Raw genomic sequence first — 18,009 nt, forward strand, 5'->3', positions numbered from 1 at the left:
TCGCCGGGGAATTGGCATTTAGGGCCTGAACTCGGAGTTGGGGCACCCGGGGGCGGGGATTGGACGTCCTATCTCCGAGGGGCGGTCCGGGTGTGTGTTCGGGGATTCCTAGAACTGGAGGCTGGAGGGACACCCCGAGGTGACCTAATAAGTGGGAGCCAACACGAGGGGAGAAAAATCTAGGTACTGAATCCCACAACCTCGTCCTGCACGCCTCGAATCCCGAGAATCCCAAGCGGTGGGGAGACGGTAGGCAGGTCAGCCCAGGCAGTTTCTGAGGATTAGCTGATTCCTTTTTCTTTTAAAAATGGTGGGGAGGAGGACCAGCACTTCGCCTAAGAATTCACGCTTTCCCAGGACGCGCCCGCAGACTAGGCGGCGGCCTGGACGCTCTAGCAAGCAGGCGCCCTCTCTTTGGTTGCCCTCTGTCTGAGGCTACCCTGGGCGCCGCCATATTCCCTTCACAGTGGGCGGGGCGGGGCCAATGCAGTCACGTGAGGAGCAAGCCCTCAGGTCCGCGATGGTTCCCAGAACCGTCAGGGAATGGTTCCTGAGGTCCCCTCGAGTGCCAGGGGCTGTTAGAAGTACCGGAGCTAGAGCAGCGAAGAAAAGACAAGTTCCTGTTTCGTGGAGCTTAATTTTCTGTTGGGAATAGACAATGAACAAGATGCACAAGTAAACGACATGTATTAGTGTTAAGAGCTATGGAGAAAAAAAATAGGAAAGTGGGATGGGAAGGAAGGTGTAGTTCAATATTTAAATGGGACTGGCAGAGAAGATTTCACTAAGAAGATAATATTTGAGTTCAGAAGACAAAGGAGGCTCATGCCCTGTGTGCCCACAGGGCGTTCTTGGACACAGCCCAGAGGTCGTTGTGGGGTAAGATCAGGAGATGAGCAGAGGTGAGGGCAGGATGCAGATCGGGTAGGGCTTCATGTGTAGGGTGCCCATGTAATATGTAGACCGCTCTGGGTCACTTCTGAGCGAAGGATATGCTGTTAATACTTATGCTAAGGCAGCAGGCATAACCTGGTAGCTGGACCGTAGTCGGTGAATCAGAAGGTAAGTATGGTTACCTTAAGGGACTTTGATTTTTACTCTGAGGAAAATGGGAAACCACTGGACAGTTTTGAAAAGGGAAGTGTCATGAATGGATACTTGCTTTGATAGCATCACTCTAATCTGTTGAGAATAGAATGTAGGGGCCAGGGCAGAAGCAGACACACCAGTTAGGGGGCCACCAGTCAGGGAGCTGTCGCAATAATGCAGGCAAGAGATGATGGTGACTTGGACTAGGGTGGTAAATTGGGGTTGGATACTGGTTGTATTTTAAAAGTAGAGGCCAAAAAAAAAAAAAAAGTAGAGGTCAAAGGAATTGCTGATGGGTTGGATGTGGGGTGTAAGAGAGAGTTTTCAAGCACAACCCCAAGGTTTTTGACCTAAGCACCTGGGCAAGTGGGACAAGCACAAGAGGCGTAGGTTGTGGGGGTATGTTCAGGCGTTGGATTTTGGATATGCCAAGTTTGAGTTGCCTGTTTGATGTGCGAGCAGAGATGTTAGTATGTTTTTGGAAGTCTGAAGTTCAGAGTAGAGATCTGGGCTGTAGATACACCCTTAAGGCACTGTTATAGAGATGGTATTTAAAACTAGAGGATTGGATGCGATCACCAAGGGAGTGGGTGTAAGTGGTGAAAAGATGTCTGTGGACTGAGCTTCCAGTGCTCAGTGGAGCCTCCAGTCCACAGTGGCCTCTTGGCTGTTCCTCCAACACCTAGGAGTGCTCCAGAGTTGAGACAAGAGATGAGGAAGAACCAGCAAAGGAGACTGAACGGGAGGATAGTTGCATTTACCAGGGCTGTGATTTTGCCAGGAGGTGTAATAAAGTGAGAGAGGGGCAAGGGAGTGCTTTTCAGTGACCGTGAACTTTAAGCTGGGTAAGAAGGGAAGTGAGTGGGGGACAGTGGGCAGAGGGCAGGATCGATGGATTGAGGCACCAGTGAGGTGGAGGAGTGTTCGGGTCAGGGCATGACAAAGACCCTCCCCTTGACCAAACTTCAGTCAGTTTCCTCTGAACCTTCTTCTGGACTAGGCTTCGACCTTAGCCCCCATCCTTGCTGGGCCTTCCTAGCTCAGTTTAGAGAGAACCCACCCACCCTTCATATCTGATCACCCTGGCCTGCCTTCAGCAAGGATCCTGTTAAGTCCCTTTAGCTAGAATCCCCCAATGCTTGGTGCTTCCTCCTAGTAATTTTACATTCACTGACCCCCTCATTCTGCTTGTGGGCTCTAAATCCCCAGCTGTTTTTGCTGTATTTGGAGTTGAGCCCGTTCTCTCTCCCCTACTGTGAGTCTTGACACCTATTTCAATAGCTCTGAATAAAGTCTTCTTTACTGTTTTAGCAAGTGTCAGATTATTTTTTTTCCTCAACAGGCATAACTAGAAGTGGTGAATGAAAAGAGGAGAGGGTACATTACTGGTAATGACAAAGTCTAGGCATCACCATTGGGTGGGATGGAGGGTGAGATCTATGCAGAAGTGGAGTTTAAGCACCTGCCAGCCCACGGTGTTGGAAGTCTCATCCATGTGGATGTTGAAATCACCAAAAATTTTGACAGGAGGGATGTTGGAGAGACCCAGGAGCCAAGCTCCGTGTTGTGGGTAGCAGAGATGACCACTGAAAATGCCAGATTAACTGCTCATGAGACCTCTTCCTGGCAAAGCCACATTTGTGCTGCTTTGAGCCCCTTCCTCTCCTAGGGAAAGGTTGCAGATAATTTACAGCCAAAGGCCAGTGGCAGGAAAAGCGGTGTTCATTTCCTGAGGCTCAAATGACAGTGTAACCATGAAGGACTCTATAAAGTTAGGAAATTATTACTGAAATTCTCCAAGCTTCAATTTGCTAATGTGAAAAATGGAAATCATAGCGGGATCTACCTCACAAAGTGGTTATGCATATTTCATGTAGTACCGTATGCAAATAAGTTGTTGAACATTTCGGTATTGTTCTCAAGTGCCTATTAGTTTATTGAACACTCACAGCAACCTTAACCGGGAGGGTCTAGTTAATCCCCATTTTACAGATGAGGAAACGTTGCCAGGTGGTGCCGACGTTGATGGCACCTGTAGAGTGAGGAGTGGGTCCTAACTCTCAGAGGTTCAAAAGTCTGGAGGGGACAACGTTGCGGGGAGGCGCGAAAGCGGGCGGGTGACCAGTCCGACCTACGGCAGCTTGCGCCTCCCGGGCTCGCCCGGATCGGCGGCTCAATGGCTCCCTCTGGTGGCGGAAGAGAGGAGAGCAGCCAGTGGGCTGGACAGGGCGCGAGGGGAGGGCGCCGCAGGGGCGAGGGCTGAGGCCAGGACCTGGTGGGCTTTGCAAGGATCCGAGAGGCTGGAGGAGTAGGGCCCCGCGTTCCGGGTGGCGCACCTGGGCCAGGTGTTGTGGCCCCGCCCACCTGCCGGAGGCCTTCCGCCGTCACGACACGCCCCTTTCAGCAGTGTCTCCTCCGGACGCCTCCGAGCTCCGAGTGGGGTCCCGCCCGCGCGGCGGGGGCCTGTTTGCACCAGGGTGATAGGCGCAGTGGGAGCCGTGGCCCACACCCTGCCGGAGACGCTCGTCCGAGTGGCGACCCCGAGCAGCACCCGGGTCGCACGTGGGGCGGGAGCCTCGCAGGCAGCGAGAGCTGGGTGGGGCGGGGCTTCCCCGGGCTCGCCCACGGGGCGGGGCCGAGCCCGGGGACCAATGGGGCGCTTGTGTGCTGGGGGTGGGTCAGGCTCGAGGCCTGGCATCCCGGTAGCCACAGCTGTCTTTCCGGCACCCTTGCCCCCTCCGCCAGTAGCGGACCCTCCGGCTCTCGGGGATCACTCCTGAGCGGCTGCATCCTCCGGTGGGTAAGTGAACGCCCTGCCACACCCGGGCGGTGAGGGTGCGCCTGGCCGGGGAGGAGCGAATCTCGGCCCCCTCCAACCCGCCCCGGGAGAAAGTGGGCAGGAACCGGTGCGGGGAGGAGGACCACCTTGTGTCGCCGGACGGTGTTTTTGTTTTGGTCGTCGAGGAGTTGTTGGGGCGGTGGAGTTTGGGGGACGCCTGTGTGGGTGGGAGGAATCTGGTGAGATTAAGGAAAGAGGAGGCTGTTTGAGATGGGTTGAGGGAGAGTGTTGATGGAGGGTGGGGCTTTGGAAGATTCGGAAGTTTCTTATCGCCCGGGGATGAGGTGATTGCATGGAGGATCTTGGGGGGCGGCTCAGGACTCCGGAGGATGGGGTGAGGAGGGCCTCCTGCCCATCACTCACTTCCCTTCTGGAGGATTTGCTTCCTCTTGCGCTGCTAGTTAAGAAGGCGGAGGATCTTTGCACCTTTCCAGACCCACTGCCATCCCTAGTCTCAGGGATACGGGGGAAGGGGTGGCCTCAGGAGCTGGGAGGGGCCATGGTACCCACTGCTGAGGCTTAAGAGTCTGCCATTGTTGCGGCAGTGGCCGGGACCAGTCTGCCCTCCACTAACTCTTTGAGTTGTTGGTGAACGTGAGTGTGTCTGTGTGTGTGTTTCCTTTTTGGGGAAGCTTCTGGGTGTTTGGTTAGAGGTGTTTTGTGGGGGGCTCCACGGAGCTGCCTTCCACTCAGCAAACTCTTTGCAGGCTTCATAACCCATTGGCGGCTTCCTCTGCCCGCTGTCGACCATGGCCAATGAGAACTCTCCTCTGCTGGCCTACCGGCTCCTGGGGGAGGAGGGGGTTTCCTTCCCTGCCAGTGGAGCCGGGGGTCCTGGAGGGGCGCCTGCCCGGAAGCTCTCCACCTTCCTGGGTGTGGTGGTACCCACGGTCCTGTCCATGTTCAGTATAGTTGTCTTCTTGAGGATTGGTGAGTGGCAGGGGTTTACTTGGGGGTGCAGTGGGGTGGGACTGGGATGAGGTTGGGGAAGGGCCCTGGGAGACGCGGGTGGATGAAGGGCTTGGGGTGGGGTGGGGGGTGCGATGGGTGAGCCGCCGTCTCACCTGCTTTGCCACTCCTGTCGCAGGGTTCGTGGTGGGCCACGCTGGGCTGCTGCAGGCTTTGGCCATGCTCCTGGTTGCCTACCTCATCCTGGCACTCACTGTCCTCTCCGTCTGTGCCATCGCTACCAATGGAGCTGTGCGAGGGGGCGGAGCCTACTGTATCCTCCAACGTCGGTGGACAGGGGTCTGGGCTCTTCTGTCTTATGGGGGGAGGAGAGGGCCCCTCCCTGCATCCCCTGGGGGGTAGGACAAGAGGGGACAAGTTCTAGTGAATGTCCAGCAGACAGGTTGGTATGGGGAAGGGGGCAAACACGACCTGACTCGGTAGTGCTACATTCCAGTTCACCAGGTGTCTTCCCAGCTGCCATTTTGGTTCTACTTGACCGTCTTGTTAGGTAGTATTCATCTTATGGACGAGGACATTCAAGAGCGTTAGTGACTTGGGCAAAGCCACGTGGCTTGGGAGTGGCTGCAGTGGGACGCACTGCCTCTGGGCACAGTCCCGTGTGTTCAGGGAGAGGCCTGGAGGGCCAGCTTCATGGTGCTTCGTGCCCGGGCCCTTCCTCACGCTCCAGTTCACTTTCTTTTCCCTTAACGCTCACCCCCTGCTTCCACTTTCAGTCATGATCAGTCGCACCCTGGGGCCTGAGGTCGGGGGCAGCATCGGCCTCATGTTCTACCTGGCTAACGTCTGTGGCTGTGCTGTCTCCCTGCTGGGGCTGGTGGAGGCCATGCTTGATGTCTTCGGGGCTGGTCTGTGCTCCCCACGCTGGTCTGGGCAGCTCTGAGGATTTGCCGGGTCTGGGATTCTGGGATCATGGCAGGGAGAGAAGCCCTCTCCAGGAGAGATGCTCAACTTTCTTGAGCTCCTGCTCTGTGCCCAGCCTCGTGCAGACATCCAGACATCCGAGAGAATGTCCTGGCCTGTGAGGAGCTTCCCATCTAGTCAGGGAGGCCAGATTAACACTCCTAAAATTGACAGAGCAAGATTGGTGGTACCCGCCAGGCAGGGCTAGGATGCTGGGGTACAGCTGGGCGGGGGAGTGGGAAAGATGGCCTCTCTGAGGACTGGTGGGCCAAAGATGGGGTCCCTTCCTGCTCGGAGTCATGGTTGGGGTCCCTCCTTGGGGGTCTGGCTTTCTAACTCTGTTCCTTCCTCTCTACAGATGCCACGGGGTCCAGCGGCCTCCGGACCCTACCGCAGGGCTACGGCTGGAACCTGCTCTACGGCTCCTTGCTGCTGGGCCTGGTGGGCGGAGTCTGCACCCTGGGGGCCGGCCTCTACGCCCGCGCCTCCTTCCTCACATTCCTGCTGGTCTCCGGTTCCCTGGCCTCTGTGCTGGTCAGCTTTGTGGCTGTGAGGCCCAGGGACATCCCCTTGACCCCTAGGCCTGGCCCCAACGGCTCCTCCCTGCCGCCCCAGGTTGGCCACTTCACCGGCTTCAACAGCAGCACCCTGAAGGCCAATCTGGGCGGTGAGCTGGGTGCAGGAGCCCTGGGGGTCTCGGGGCGAGGGGCGGGGCGTGTGTGTGGGGGCGGGGCTTGGAATCCCTGGATGGGCAGTGAGCTGGGTGCAGGAGCCCTGGGGTTCTCGGGGCGAGGGGCGGGCGTGTGTGTGTGTGTGGGGGGGGGCTTGGAATCCCTGGATAAGCAGTGAGCTGGGTGCAGGAGCCCTGGGGTTCTCGGGGCGAGGGGCGGGTGTGTGTGTGTGTGTGTGTGTGTGTGTGTGTGTGTGTGTGGCTTGGAATCCCTGGATGAGAAGAGATGTCAGAGAAAATCAGGGGCGGGAGGTCTGGACCTGGAGCAGTACAGGTTGATTAAGATCTGTTGGGCGTGTATTGGACACTGTCTGTTTGACCCAGCTGGGCACGAGAGTGACCACGAGACAGTTCCTACCTTAGAGGAACTTGTTTAGTTGGACAGATAAGATGTACATTCAGGAAACAAACTGCATAATAGGACCGAGTGTAATTCAAGTAGACAAGAAGCACAGAGGAGTCCAGAGGAGGGAGACCTGGGTTTGGGCCGGGGAGCGCGCGGGCCGGTGGAGCTAGAGGTGGCGTGAGTGGGGTTGGGAAATTCAGACAGGAGGTGGAGGGAAGGCGTCTGAGGAAAGAGCGTGGATGAAGGCCTGGAGGGAGGAACGGAGAAGTGTGGGGAGAAGGAGGTGATGAGGTCAGCTAAGCCAGGGCCAGAGACGGGTCAGGGCTGGGGTCTCGGTGAGCTGGTGAGGCTGGTGGAGAGGCAGTGGGGGCAGGTTTAGAACGTGAGGAGAGGGTAGCAGGGCCAAAACGCCCGGATCCCTAGGACGGATGCTGATCCCCTCTCCTCCCTGGGAACGATTCCCCTCTCCTCAGCTGGCTACGCCAAGGACTACACCACGGGGGCCACGATGACCTTTGCTAGCGTCTTTGCCGTCCTTTTTAACGGCTGCACAGGCATCATGGCTGGGGCCAACATGTCAGGTGAGAGTCCTTGGGGCAGGGGGCTGCCTTGCCACCTTGTGCCCCTACAGGGCACTGAGGCTTCAGGGATACAGGGCGTGGTGGAGGGTTGACCTCCCTCCCTCTGCTCCCTGCCCTCCAGGGGAGCTGAAGGATCCCAGCCGGGCCATTCCTCTGGGCACGATTGTTGCCGTTGCCTATACTTTCTTCATCTACATCCTGCTTTTCTTCCTCTCCAGCTTCACCTGCGACAGGTGCCTGGGGAGGGGGTGCGCCTGGTCCTTGAGGGGGTGGATGGAGGCATTGTCACACCTGGATCGCCCAGGGAAGCACGGGCCAGGGCGGGGTGGGGGCAGATACCCAAGCTGTTGGGCGGTGTGGAGAAAATGGGGCCTGTTCCTCCCACTGGGAGAGAGTTAGAGCTGCTGCCCTGGATGTGGAGGGCTGGCTACACGGTAACAGCCAACCCGAAGCCAGCATTTGCTTTGTGCCTGGTACTATTGTAAGTACTTGGCTTGGGGGTGGGGTGGGGAAGAGCTTTCTAGTCAACTTGTATTTCCATAAATATTTGGCTTCTTGTGCACGTACTGTTGGGAATGTCCACCCTGTGATTAAATCCAAAGCGGCCCAACGACAACCAGTGAATGCCAAGTCTAACCCCTGGGCACACTTGATCTGTTAATACGGTCCTTGAGATCGGGGCTGGGGTCAGCTCAGAATACCCAGCGCTTAACCTCCGCCAGTGTTGTGAGAACTGTTCTCACCAGGCCCCTAGGATGGAGGCATGTTTATTATCTGCATCCTCCTCCTTTCCTTCCCTGTAGGATCCTGCTGCAGGAGGACTATGGGTTCTTCCAAGCCATCAGCCTGTGGCCCCCGCTGGTGCTGACCGGTATCTATGCCACGTCGCTCTCAGCCTCCATGAGCTCCCTCATCGGCGCCTCCCGCATCCTCCACGCCCTGGCCCAGGACAACCTCTTTGGTGCGCTGTCCCCTGCCTCGTGCCCGGCTCTGAGCGCACCCTCCCGTGTCTGTCTCGGTCCCCCCCTTGGCCCAGGCTGATGTGTCTGCTGCATTTCCGTTTGCACAGGAGTGATCCTGGCGCCAGCTAAGGTTATATCCCAAGGGGGGAACCCCTGGGGAGCCGTGCTGTATTCTTGGGGCCTAGTGCAGGTAAGCTTTCCTCTTCAAGCTGCCCTCACCCTCACCCTCACCATAAGCCCCCCCTGGTTACACTCGCGGGACCAGGAAGGGTCAGACGCGCACTGGGAGACGTGCCTGAAAAGGCAGTATGTGTTGGCGTTTGATGGGGAGCGGGGCGCGTGGATGAACGCCCAGCCTCTTGGTCCTTGTCCAGCTGGTGCTCCTGGCTGGGAAGCTGAACACGCTGGCCGCTGTGGTCACTGTCTTCTACTTGGTGGCCTATGCTGCCGTGGACCTGTCCTGCCTGAGTCTCGAGTGGGCCTCGGCCCCCAACTTCCGGTGAGCGAAGGAGATGCCTGTGTCCCCAGAGAAAGGGAGGGAGGAACGGGGAGGCCTGGGACCAGGCGGGCGGAGGCTGGGGATGGAGTGGGGCGGCTCGCCGTCGGGGCAGCCCCGAGCCTCCTTCCTTCCGTGTCGGCCCCCAGCCCCACCTTCAGCCTCTTCTCCTGGCACACGTGCTTGCTGGGGGTGGCCTCCTGCCTGCTCATGATGTTCCTCATCAGCCCCGGGGCCGCTGGCGGCTCCCTGCTTCTCATGGGCCTGCTTTCTGCCCTGCTCACGGCTCGAGGAGGCCCCAGCAGCTGGGGTTACGTCAGCCAGGCCCTGCTTTTCCATCAGGTCGGGGGAGTGGGGAGAGGGGGGAGGGGAGGGGGAGGGGAGGGGGAGGGGAGGGGGGCTGGGACGGGAACGCCCGGAGGAGGCCTCCTCTTCCCCCGGCTGCCTGCCGCTGCCCCCGGCTGCCTGCCGCTGGTTCCGGCCCAGGTGGTGAATGGGCGCCGCGCCCCGGAGCCCTTCCTCCTGTCACCTCACCTGGTCCCCAGGTGCGGAAGTACCTGCTCCGGCTGGACGTCCGGAAGGACCACGTGAAGTTCTGGCGGCCTCAGCTGCTGCTGCTGGTGGGGAACCCCCGGGGCGCGCTGCCTCTGCTGCGGTTGGCCAACCAGCTCAAGAAAGGGGGCCTCTATGTGCTGGGCCATGTCACCCTGGGAGACCTCGGTCAGTTGCCCTCCACTCACCCCTCCGCCCTGACCTCTCTCTCCCTCCCCTTCCCGGAAGCTCTTTGTGTTCTTTGTGCCCCAGAAGCCTCGTGCTTCTTCCCAGATGACCCTCCCTACCAGCCATACCCCTGCCCAGACCTTTCTTTTCTGCCCACGTGGACTTGGACTCTAGGAGAAAGTACGTGAATCTGGCCCACATGGGCTGCCTGCCTCCTCCGCAGACTCCCTGCCCTCGGACCCCGTGCAGCCGCAGTACGGGGCGTGGCTGAGCCTGGTGGACCGGGCCCAAGTGAAGGCCTTCGTGGACCTCACCCTCTCGCCCTCCGTGCGCCAGGGGGCTCAGCACCTGCTGCGGATCTCAGGTCTTGGTGAGTTGCTCCGCTCCGTGGCCCCTCTCAATCTCTGCTCCCCTCCCCCAGAGAGTCAACCACAGACTGCAAACTCCAAAAGGAACCCACAATCTAGTGCAGACAGGACTTGGTTCTCAAAGATAAAAGACAGTGTGTGATAAGGTCTCCGAGGTGATGCCTTAAGGACTAGAGACGGAGCGACACCGTTTGTTTGTTTTCTTTCTGACCCATGCTTGGGGCACAGGCTCTGCAGAACACGTCGTCTTTCAGGGGGCAGTGGGAGAAGTATTTGAGGTGGGGCTGCCCCATCAAATCTAGGGTAGATGCTTTCTAACCACCAGAGTTCAGAGAGAGGAAGACCACTGTCACCAATGTGGCCGGCAGAGGTTTTGTGATGAGATGGTATCTCAGCTGGGCCTTGCGAGCAGCAGAGAAGTAGGGGGCCGTGTGACGTGGCTCCCAGAGACTACGAAGGATGCCAGGGGTGTGTGGGTCTGACGCTGTCGCATGGAGCGGAACAGTCGCAGCTCCGTGACTGTGTCTTTGTGCCAAGGCCTCCGGCCCAGCTCACCAGCTTCCTCCAGATCCCTGCTCAGCGCCTCCATCTTTCTCAACCCCGGGACTGGCATCTGTGCCGTCTCTGAACGCATGCTTCCTGCTCCACTTACAATCTGGCTAAAGTTCAAGTGTTGGACATTGCCCTGGTCGGTGTCAATCAGAACCCCGGGAAATGCTCAGGAGGGGGTGTGACTAGTTTAATTTGCAAGATCAGTTGGAGTTCCCACCTGCCAAGGTGTTTTAGGGGTGTTATCAAGCGTTGTCAGCTAGAACCTGGAGCGTCTGAGGGCTCGTCTCTCCTCAGCCCCACCTTTTGTTGGGGAGAGACCCTTGGTCTCTGGACCAAGAGACCACTCCTTTCACGCAATTCATCCTGCAGAAAATGATTCAAATGAAAAGGAAAAGGTTTCCTTTAAGTGGTTAATCCCCCAGCATGGAGAATTTGATATACTGGCAGATGTTGAGTATACCTTTTGTCCCGTGAGAAGGGGTCTTGGAGGAGGTCTGAGTCTTCCTGTAAACTCAGCCCTGGTACAGGGGAAATTATCCGATTCCGTATTCGTTGTTCAGATACTAAAACCCAGGAGCTGTCAGCAGGGACTGGGGACTTTGTGGTTGGTGCAACACCAGCTTAGTGGCTCAGAGAATGGACTCTGGTGCTGGGTACATCGTGTTCACTTGCTGGCCCCAGTGTCTATCAGCCATGAGCCTTGGGGCAAGTGACTTCACCTCTCTGGGTCTCAGGTTCCTTATCTGTAAAGGGGGGTGAGTAATAGTCCCTACCTCATACTGTTGCTTCAAGGATCAGATGAGTTAAAACACCAAGTGCTTTCAGCAGGCTGGGGGCTCCAGTCAGCGTGCAGATGGTGGCTCACAGGGGACAGTGCTTTGGACACGCTGTCGTTAGGGCTTTGCAGTCATAGAAACAGATTGTGCAGCCCCAGCCCTGAGTTCTCATCCTCCCCTAGCAGGGTCTGAGCGCTGTTTCCCTGGGGATTGAGGCCAGGAGCTTGACTCATCAGGGGGTCCCGTCTGCCAGTGGAGTCAGACTTGTATCTCCTATCATGAAAAAGGTGTTGAAGGTCAGAGTGAATACATCCTACTGCCCCTGAACGGAAGTGCTTCTTAGTTACAAGACTCCTAAGGCGAACTTTGCCTATTTAAATGGGGGAGATTAGTCATGGAGATAAATCAAATAAATGCATGTGAAAGTGTTTGGGAAAACTAAAAGTCGTTATGCAAATGTGCATTATGTTGCCGTGAGAGGCCGAGCATGTCACACCTGATGGCTGACACACGCTGCTGTCAGCGGGTGGGAGTGGACACCTATTAGCATAGTGGGAACTCAGCCATGAGTCTGACTCTTGTGGGTTCCTTCCTGCCTACCCCAGGTGGCATGAAGCCCAACACGCTGGTCCTGGGTTTCTACGACGATGCTGCACCCCAGGACCACTTCCTGACGGACCCAGCTTTCTCTGAGCCTGCGGATGGCATCCAGGAGGGCGGGTCCCCAGCCCTGAGCACCCTGTTCCCTCCACCCCGGGCTCCAGGAAGCCCCCGGGCTCTCAGTCCCCAGGACTACGTGGCTACAGTGGCAGACGCCCTGAAGATGAACAAGAATGTGGTTCTGGCCCGGGCCTGTGGAGCCCTGCCCCCCGAGCGGCTAAGCCGGGGATCTGGGGGCACCTCTCAGCTGCATCACGTGGACGTGTGGCCCCTCAACCTGCTGCGGCCCCGGGGCGGGCCCGGCTACGTGGATGTCTGCGGCCTCTTCCTGCTGCAGATGGCAACCATCTTGGGCATGGTGCCTGCTTGGCACAGTGCCCGCCTGCGGATCTTCTTGTGCCTGGGGCCTCGCGAGGCGCCAGGGGCAGCCGAGGGGCGGCTGCGGGCACTGCTGAGCCAGCTGAGGATCCGGGCCCAGGTGCAGGAGGTGGTGTGGGGCGAGGGGTCTGCGTCGTCCCAGGAGCCTGAGGAGGAGGAGGAAGGGGACTTCGTGAACGGCAGGCGGGGAGACGCCGAGGCAGAGGCCCTGGCATGTAGCGCCAACGCCCTGGTTCGGGCCCAGCAGGGGCGCGGCGGAGGAGGGGGGCCTGGTGGCCCTGAGGGTGGGGATGGCGAGGAGGGGCCCGCCACCGCCCTGACCTTCCTGTACCTGCCCCGGCCACCTGCTGACCCTGCTCGCTATCCTCGCTACCTGGCGCTGCTGGAAGTTCTGAGCCGCGATCTGGGCCCCACGCTGCTCATTCATGGCGTCACCCCTGTCACTTGCACTGATCTCTGATGCCCGTTCCAAGTAGAGACTGTCTAGGTAATCGTAATCGGGTGGCCCACCTTGATTATGGGGTGAGGAGGGGAAGGGCCGCCTTCCACCCGCCTGGCACGTGGGACTTGGACCCTGGTGGAGGTATTAGGGGATCCTGGTCTCTGTCATCTCTTGGTCTCTAGGAGAGGGGCCCCGGTGCACTAACTAACGCAGGGCAGCTGTCCCCGCCACCACGGGGGAGGGCTCCCTCCCCCACTGCACTCCCTCCCTTCAGCCGTGCCTTGACGGGGGCTGGGTCTCCGCTTGTGACTCTAGGCTACCTCAGTCTCCCCACCTCGCCCAACAGATTCCCCGACCACTGGGGTTTTGATGTTTTTGTTCTGTTTTATTTTTCTAACTGCCGAACGTGAATAAAAGATCAAAACACTACGCGTTGGCCGGGCGTTTCTGGAGGGGGCGGGTAGCTGGGACGGAAAGAGGGAGAAATCTGTATGGGGGATGGGGAAAGAGGGGCGCTGGAGCGTCCCAGCGGCGAGGGGGCCACGTGCGGGACCCGGGGCTCCGGGCCTGGGGGAAGCTGGTGGAGATGGAGGCTGCCCGCAGCCCCCAGACTCAGGCTCCCGAGGAAAGCCCTCCCTGCTCGCAGGAGGGGGCCCGACTCGGGGAGGGACGGCAGTTTAGGGCCTAGGGGGCCACGTGACCCTCCCCCAGGAATGCGGTGACGTCACCGGGGGCGTGGCCGTACCCAAAATTAGGGAGGAAGGGGAAAAAAGAAGCCAGAAAAAGTTTCTTTCCTGGAGTCCCAAGCGAGGTGTGGGACAGAAGAAGGGATCAAAGTCAGAGGCCCGGGGCTCCGTGGGGCCCTGACCGCTGTCTGGGGTCCCCCTTTCCAGGCCATGTCCGGGCCCACCTGGCTCACTCCGAAGCAGCCGGAGCCTGCCAGAGCCCCTCAGGGGAGAGGGCTCCCCCGAGGCGCCTCGGGGCCGCCGGCGGCCCACGGAGCAGGTAAGGCAGCCCAGTGCGGCCGAGGAGGCCACCGGGCCACCAGCGCTCACCTCTGTCCTGTGGCTGCTGCCTCCCGCTGAGCCCGCCACTGCCGCCCCTTCCCAAGCCCGGCTGGACCTCGCCGCCCCTGCCCCCTCGCGGGCCTCCCTGCCTCCTGCCCCGTCCGCGGACCCCAGGTGCGGGGGTGGGGGCGTGGGGGAGGGGAGAAGAGGGACCCAAGACGGCGGCGTCCACAAGTGTCACCCTCTCCTTCCCCAACCCCACCTTCACTCTCTCTTCCCTCAACCCAGCACTCCAGCCCCACCCCAGGGTCAATTTTTGCCCCCTCCCATCTGAGCAGTGTTACCAGGCCCCTGGGGGACCGGAGGATCGGGGGCTGGCCTGGGTGGGGTGCCATGGAGCAACCCAGCGCTCGCAGGTGAGCAAGGGGATTGGGGGGTGGGGGGGCTTAGGGCAGGAGAGGAGACCGTGTGATTTGCTTTCTCCCTGCTTTTGCTCCATCCCCAGGGGCTCCCTGCAGACAGGGGGGGCTTGCGCCCAGGAAGTCTGGATGCTGAGATAGATTCCCTGACCAGCATGCTGGCTGAGTTGGACGGGGGTCGAGGTCACGCCCCAAGGCGGCCTGACCGGCAGGTGACTCCCCTGTCCTGCCCCTGTCCCTTCCGGTCCTTGTCCCGTGCCCCTCCCCCTCCCCTCCCAAGCCTGGTCCCTACTCTGAACTCTCACCCGCTCTCCCCCTCTGTGTGAGTGATGCCCACACCAGCGTGGAGGAAGCTGGGTCACCAAGACTCACTAGGTTGTCAACCACTTGAGGGAGGCCCCTTGTCAAAACCAGTGCTTGCCTGGGTGCCACATGGGGTAGGGGGTTCTACAGATGTGTGTCCTAGAATGGGCCCAGCTCACTCCTTCTGGTCTGCGTTTCTCCCCAGGCTTACGAGCCCCCTCAGCCCCCTGCCTACCGCTCAGGCTCAGGCTCCCTGAAGCCGAATGGAGGGGGTGTTCCTCCCCCGCCGCTCCCAGCATCCCCCTATGGGGGCCCCACTCCAGCCTCCTATGCTACGGCCAGCACCCCCGCCGGCCCTGCCTTCCCTGTGCAAGTGAAGGTGGCACAACCAGTGAGGGGCTGTGGCCCCCCCAGGCGGGGGGCCTCTCAGGCCTCAGGGCCCCTCCCGGGGCCCCACTTTCCTCTCCCAGGCCGAGGTGAAGTCTGGGGGGCCGGCTATAGGAGCCACCGCGAGCCAGGGCCGGGGGGCAAAGAAGAGGCTGCTGGGGTTTCCAGCTCTGCCGGAGGAAGAGGAGGCGGGTACGGGTCCCAGGTAAGCCCCTGGGCACTGGGATTTGGGGTCCTCAAAGACAACTGGACGCTGACCAGGTGGGGTGTGGGTGGGGTTTCACGTCCCGGTTGTCAGAGGTCTGCGGCGCTGGAACTCTGGATCCTCTGCGGGTGGGGGCAGGTCAGGAAATAAAGGAGGAAGGGGTCTAGACCTGCACACTGGCTCCTGCAGGGGCACCCCTGGCCCCTGAGCTGGGATGTTCTCCGATGAACTCTCTGGGTAGAATTGCCCGGTCACCCTCAGTGACAGCATCAGGAGCTAGAGGTAGGGGCAAGCCCCTGATTCTCACCGCCCAGGTCCCCCTGAGCCAGCCTCCCGAGGAGGAGCTGGAGAGGCTGACCAAGAAGCTGGTGCACGACATGGACCACCCACCCAGCGGGGAGTACTTCGGTGGGTGAGCTGACCCCGGGTGGGGCGGGAAAGGGGAGATGGGGCTGGAGAGTCAGAAGGCCCGTGGATCCAACTTCCCGGCCTGTGCAGATTGACCCTGTCCCTGCCCGTCCCCAGGCCGGTGTGGTGGCTGCGGAGAAGATGTGGTCGGGGATGGGGCCGGGGTCGTGGCCCTGGACCGCGTCTTTCACGTTGGCTGCTTTGTGTGTTCTACGTGCCGGGCCCAGCTCCGGGGCCAGCATTTCTACGCCGTGGAGAGGAGGGCATATTGTGAGAGCTGCTATGTGGTGAGTGGTTGGGGCTGGCGGGGGGAGGTTTCCAGTCTGAGATGGGAACTCGATATCCAAGCCCCAGAGAGGAATAGGGCTTGAAGCAGGGGAACTAAAACTGATACACAAGAAGAGATGAATGAAGTCAGTAGCAATACACGGGCTGCTGGAGAGGAAGGACGATATTCCCTCATACGTGTGAGGCATTTATTTTATTTTATTTTAAATTAAAGATTCTTTTGGCAGCATCGGGTCTTAGTTGCGGCACATGGTATCTTTCGCTGCGGCACACAGGCTCTTCGTTGTTGTGCACGGGTTTTCTCTCCTCCAATCGTGGCTCTCGGGCTCCAGGGTGCGTGGGCTCTGTAGTTTGCGGCACGCCGGCTCTCTAGTTGTGGCGCATGGGCTTAGTTGCCCCACGGCATGTGGGATCTTAGTTCCCTGACCAGGGATCGAACCCGCGTCCCCTGTATTGGAAGGAGGATTCTTAACCACTGGACCACCAGGGAAGTCCCGAGGCATTTATTTTAGATTTAAGGGAATGTGAGGCAGATATTACTACTAAAGGAAACTGAAGCTCAGGGAGGTTAAATAATTTGTCCAGGAAGCTGCAGTGCTGGGGCTCGCACTCAGATCTGTTCAAGGCCACCTTTCACTGAATCACATGCAGGGGGCTACAGAAACAGATGGGTAGGCTGGCAGGATGCCTGTAAGGGCTGCCGTGGGTGTCCCCAGCCCCCGACCTTCCTGCCCTCCTTCCCGACAGGCCACCCTGGAGAAGTGCTCCACGTGCTCCCAGCCCATCCTGGACCGGATTCTGCGGGCTATGGGGAAGGCCTACCACCCTGGCTGCTTCACCTGTGTGGTGTGCCACCGCGGCCTCGACGGCATCCCTTTCACTGTGGATGCCACCAGCCAGATCCACTGCATTGAGGACTTCCACAGGTCAGCGGGGTCCCCACCTTTTGTCTTAGGATGTCTGGCCTGGCCTTACCCACCTTCCTCATCTCTCCTTCATATCCCGGTACCAGCCGCTCCTGTTTCACACCCCTGGCCATACCTCCTTCTCATTAAAATCACTCTCTTTCCCTAAGATCCAAGACCCTACCTACCTCTGGCCTCTCCCGTTCCCTCCTGCATCCCACCTTCTCTGGGCTCTGTTGTTAGTTCCCTCTAACCCTGGGGCTTGACAGCCTCCTTGGTTCCCCCTTCCACCCCAGGAAGTTTGCCCCAAGATGCTCAGTGTGTGGTGGGGCCATCATGCCTGAGCCAGGTCAGGAGGAGACCGTGCGAATCGTAGCTCTGGATCGCAGTTTTCACATTGGCTGTTACAAGTGTGAGGTAGGAGGGCTGGGCAAGGGAAGAAGGGTTTTTGGGGTCTGGGGTGCTGAGCACGAGGGAGAAGGAACTCAGGGGTCCAGGCCTGATGGAGAGCTGTTGCTTCTTTCCGAACAGGAGTGTGGGCTGCTGCTCTCGTCTGAGGGTGAGTGTCAGGGCTGCTACCCGCTGGATGGGCACATCTTGTGCAAGGCTTGCAGTGCCTGGCGCATCCAGGAGCTCTCAGCCACCGTCACCACCGACTGCTGAGTCTCCCCAGGAGCACCTGCTGTGTTCTCCCTTCCCATCAACCACCCTCCCCGACATCTACCTTTATAACTTTGTCACCAAATGCTGTCTCCTCTTCCTCCAATCATGAAATAATAATCCCTCGAGAGTTTGTAAAACACTTTGAAGTCTGTTTTCTTATCTGATTCTCACAGCAGAACAACACAAGCACGGTTGTTGTGACTGCCTGCGTTTTTGGCTAAGAAGTGACTTCCTGGGACTTCCCTGGTGGTCCAGTGGTTAGGAAGCTGAGCTTCCACTGCAGGGGGCACAGTTTTGATCCCTGGTCTGGGAACTAAGATTCCCTCATGCTGAGCAGCACGGCCAAAAAAAACCCCCAGAAAACAAAAAGTGACTTCTTCAGCTTACATCGATCGCTCCCAAATGGCAGAAGCAAGTTCAGAAGGGTCTTCTTAGTCCTGGGCCAGTTTCTTTTGCAACTCCACTGTACACTCTTTTCAATGTAGTTTCTGTAAAGACACCCCTCCTCTCAGCGCTGGGAGCAGGGCTGCAGCATGTGCAAGGGAGGCAGCATTTCCTATTCTAAACAAGTCTTCACACTCAACTCACTGAACAAGGCGGGGGGGAGGGGGGG

The 18,009-nt window shown here is 59.0% G+C and overlaps 2 protein-coding genes and 1 long non-coding RNA gene across 5 annotated transcripts; 2 read left to right on the forward strand and 1 right to left on the reverse strand.

Moving 5' to 3' along the window:
- SLC12A9 (solute carrier family 12 member 9) lies at window positions 1-14,526 on the forward strand. 3 transcript variants are annotated; one of them, XR_012325990.1, is made up of 17 exons: window positions 1-3,885; window positions 4,636-4,858; window positions 5,016-5,150; window positions 5,614-5,745; window positions 6,159-6,467; window positions 7,350-7,457; window positions 7,579-7,690; window positions 8,261-8,418; window positions 8,527-8,609; window positions 8,794-8,918; window positions 9,065-9,257; window positions 9,461-9,635; window positions 9,859-10,005; window positions 11,937-12,856; window positions 13,705-13,816; window positions 14,157-14,234; window positions 14,324-14,526. XR_012325990.1 is itself a non-coding variant. In XM_019945538.3 (14 exons), exons 2-14 carry the CDS (start codon window positions 4,678-4,680, stop codon window positions 12,827-12,829), a joined length of 2,751 nt encoding a protein of 916 aa, XP_019801097.2. In that variant the 5' UTR covers window positions 2-3,889; window positions 4,636-4,677; the 3' UTR covers window positions 12,830-13,240. The 3 variants fall into 3 exon arrangements, 1 of the variants encoding a protein (XP_019801097.2); XR_012325989.1 differs by having other exon boundaries at window positions 2-3,889; XM_019945538.3 differs by lacking the exons at window positions 13,705-13,816; window positions 14,157-14,234; window positions 14,324-14,526 and having other exon boundaries at window positions 2-3,889; window positions 11,937-13,240.
- On the forward strand, window positions 13,708-17,535 carry TRIP6 (thyroid hormone receptor interactor 6). Its single transcript, XM_033839547.2, has 9 exons — window positions 13,708-13,816; window positions 14,107-14,234; window positions 14,324-14,449; window positions 14,746-15,132; window positions 15,447-15,540; window positions 15,658-15,827; window positions 16,576-16,754; window positions 17,030-17,150; window positions 17,265-17,535. The coding sequence occupies exons 1-9, from the start codon at window positions 13,708-13,710 to the stop codon at window positions 17,394-17,396; spliced, it is 1,446 nt and encodes a 481-aa protein (XP_033695438.1). The 3' UTR covers window positions 17,397-17,535.
- On the reverse strand, window positions 16,016-17,926 carry LOC141276458 (uncharacterized). The gene is made up of 2 exons (XR_012325993.1): window positions 17,784-17,926; window positions 16,016-16,276 (listed from the first exon to the last, which is right to left on the reverse strand). It is a non-coding gene; the product is annotated as an uncharacterized lncRNA (long non-coding RNA).
- Window positions 17,927-18,009: the final 83 nt, after the last annotated feature.

The sequence above is a fragment of the Tursiops truncatus genome, chromosome 15 (assembly GCF_011762595.2).
Source record: "Tursiops truncatus isolate mTurTru1 chromosome 15, mTurTru1.mat.Y, whole genome shotgun sequence".
Taxonomy (NCBI): domain Eukaryota; kingdom Metazoa; phylum Chordata; class Mammalia; order Artiodactyla; family Delphinidae; genus Tursiops; species Tursiops truncatus.

Coding starts and splice junctions, on each gene's coding strand:
- SLC12A9 (XM_019945538.3), top strand. CDS start 4,678: ATGGCCAATGAGAACTCTCCTCTGCTGGCCTACCGGCTCCTGGGGGAG. Junction 7,691..8,260: donor TCCAGCTTCACCTGCGACAG/GTGCCTGGGGAG, acceptor CCTTCCCTGTAG/GATCCTGCTGCAGGAGGACT. Junction 10,006..11,936: donor GCTGCGGATCTCAGGTCTTG/GTGAGTTGCTCC, acceptor TGCCTACCCCAG/GTGGCATGAAGCCCAACACG.
- TRIP6 (XM_033839547.2), top strand. CDS start 13,708: ATGTCCGGGCCCACCTGGCTCACTCCGAAGCAGCCGGAGCCTGCCAGA. Junction 15,133..15,446: donor GAGGCGGGTACGGGTCCCAG/GTAAGCCCCTGG, acceptor CTCACCGCCCAG/GTCCCCCTGAGCCAGCCTCC. Junction 17,151..17,264: donor TTGGCTGTTACAAGTGTGAG/GTAGGAGGGCTG, acceptor CTTTCCGAACAG/GAGTGTGGGCTGCTGCTCTC.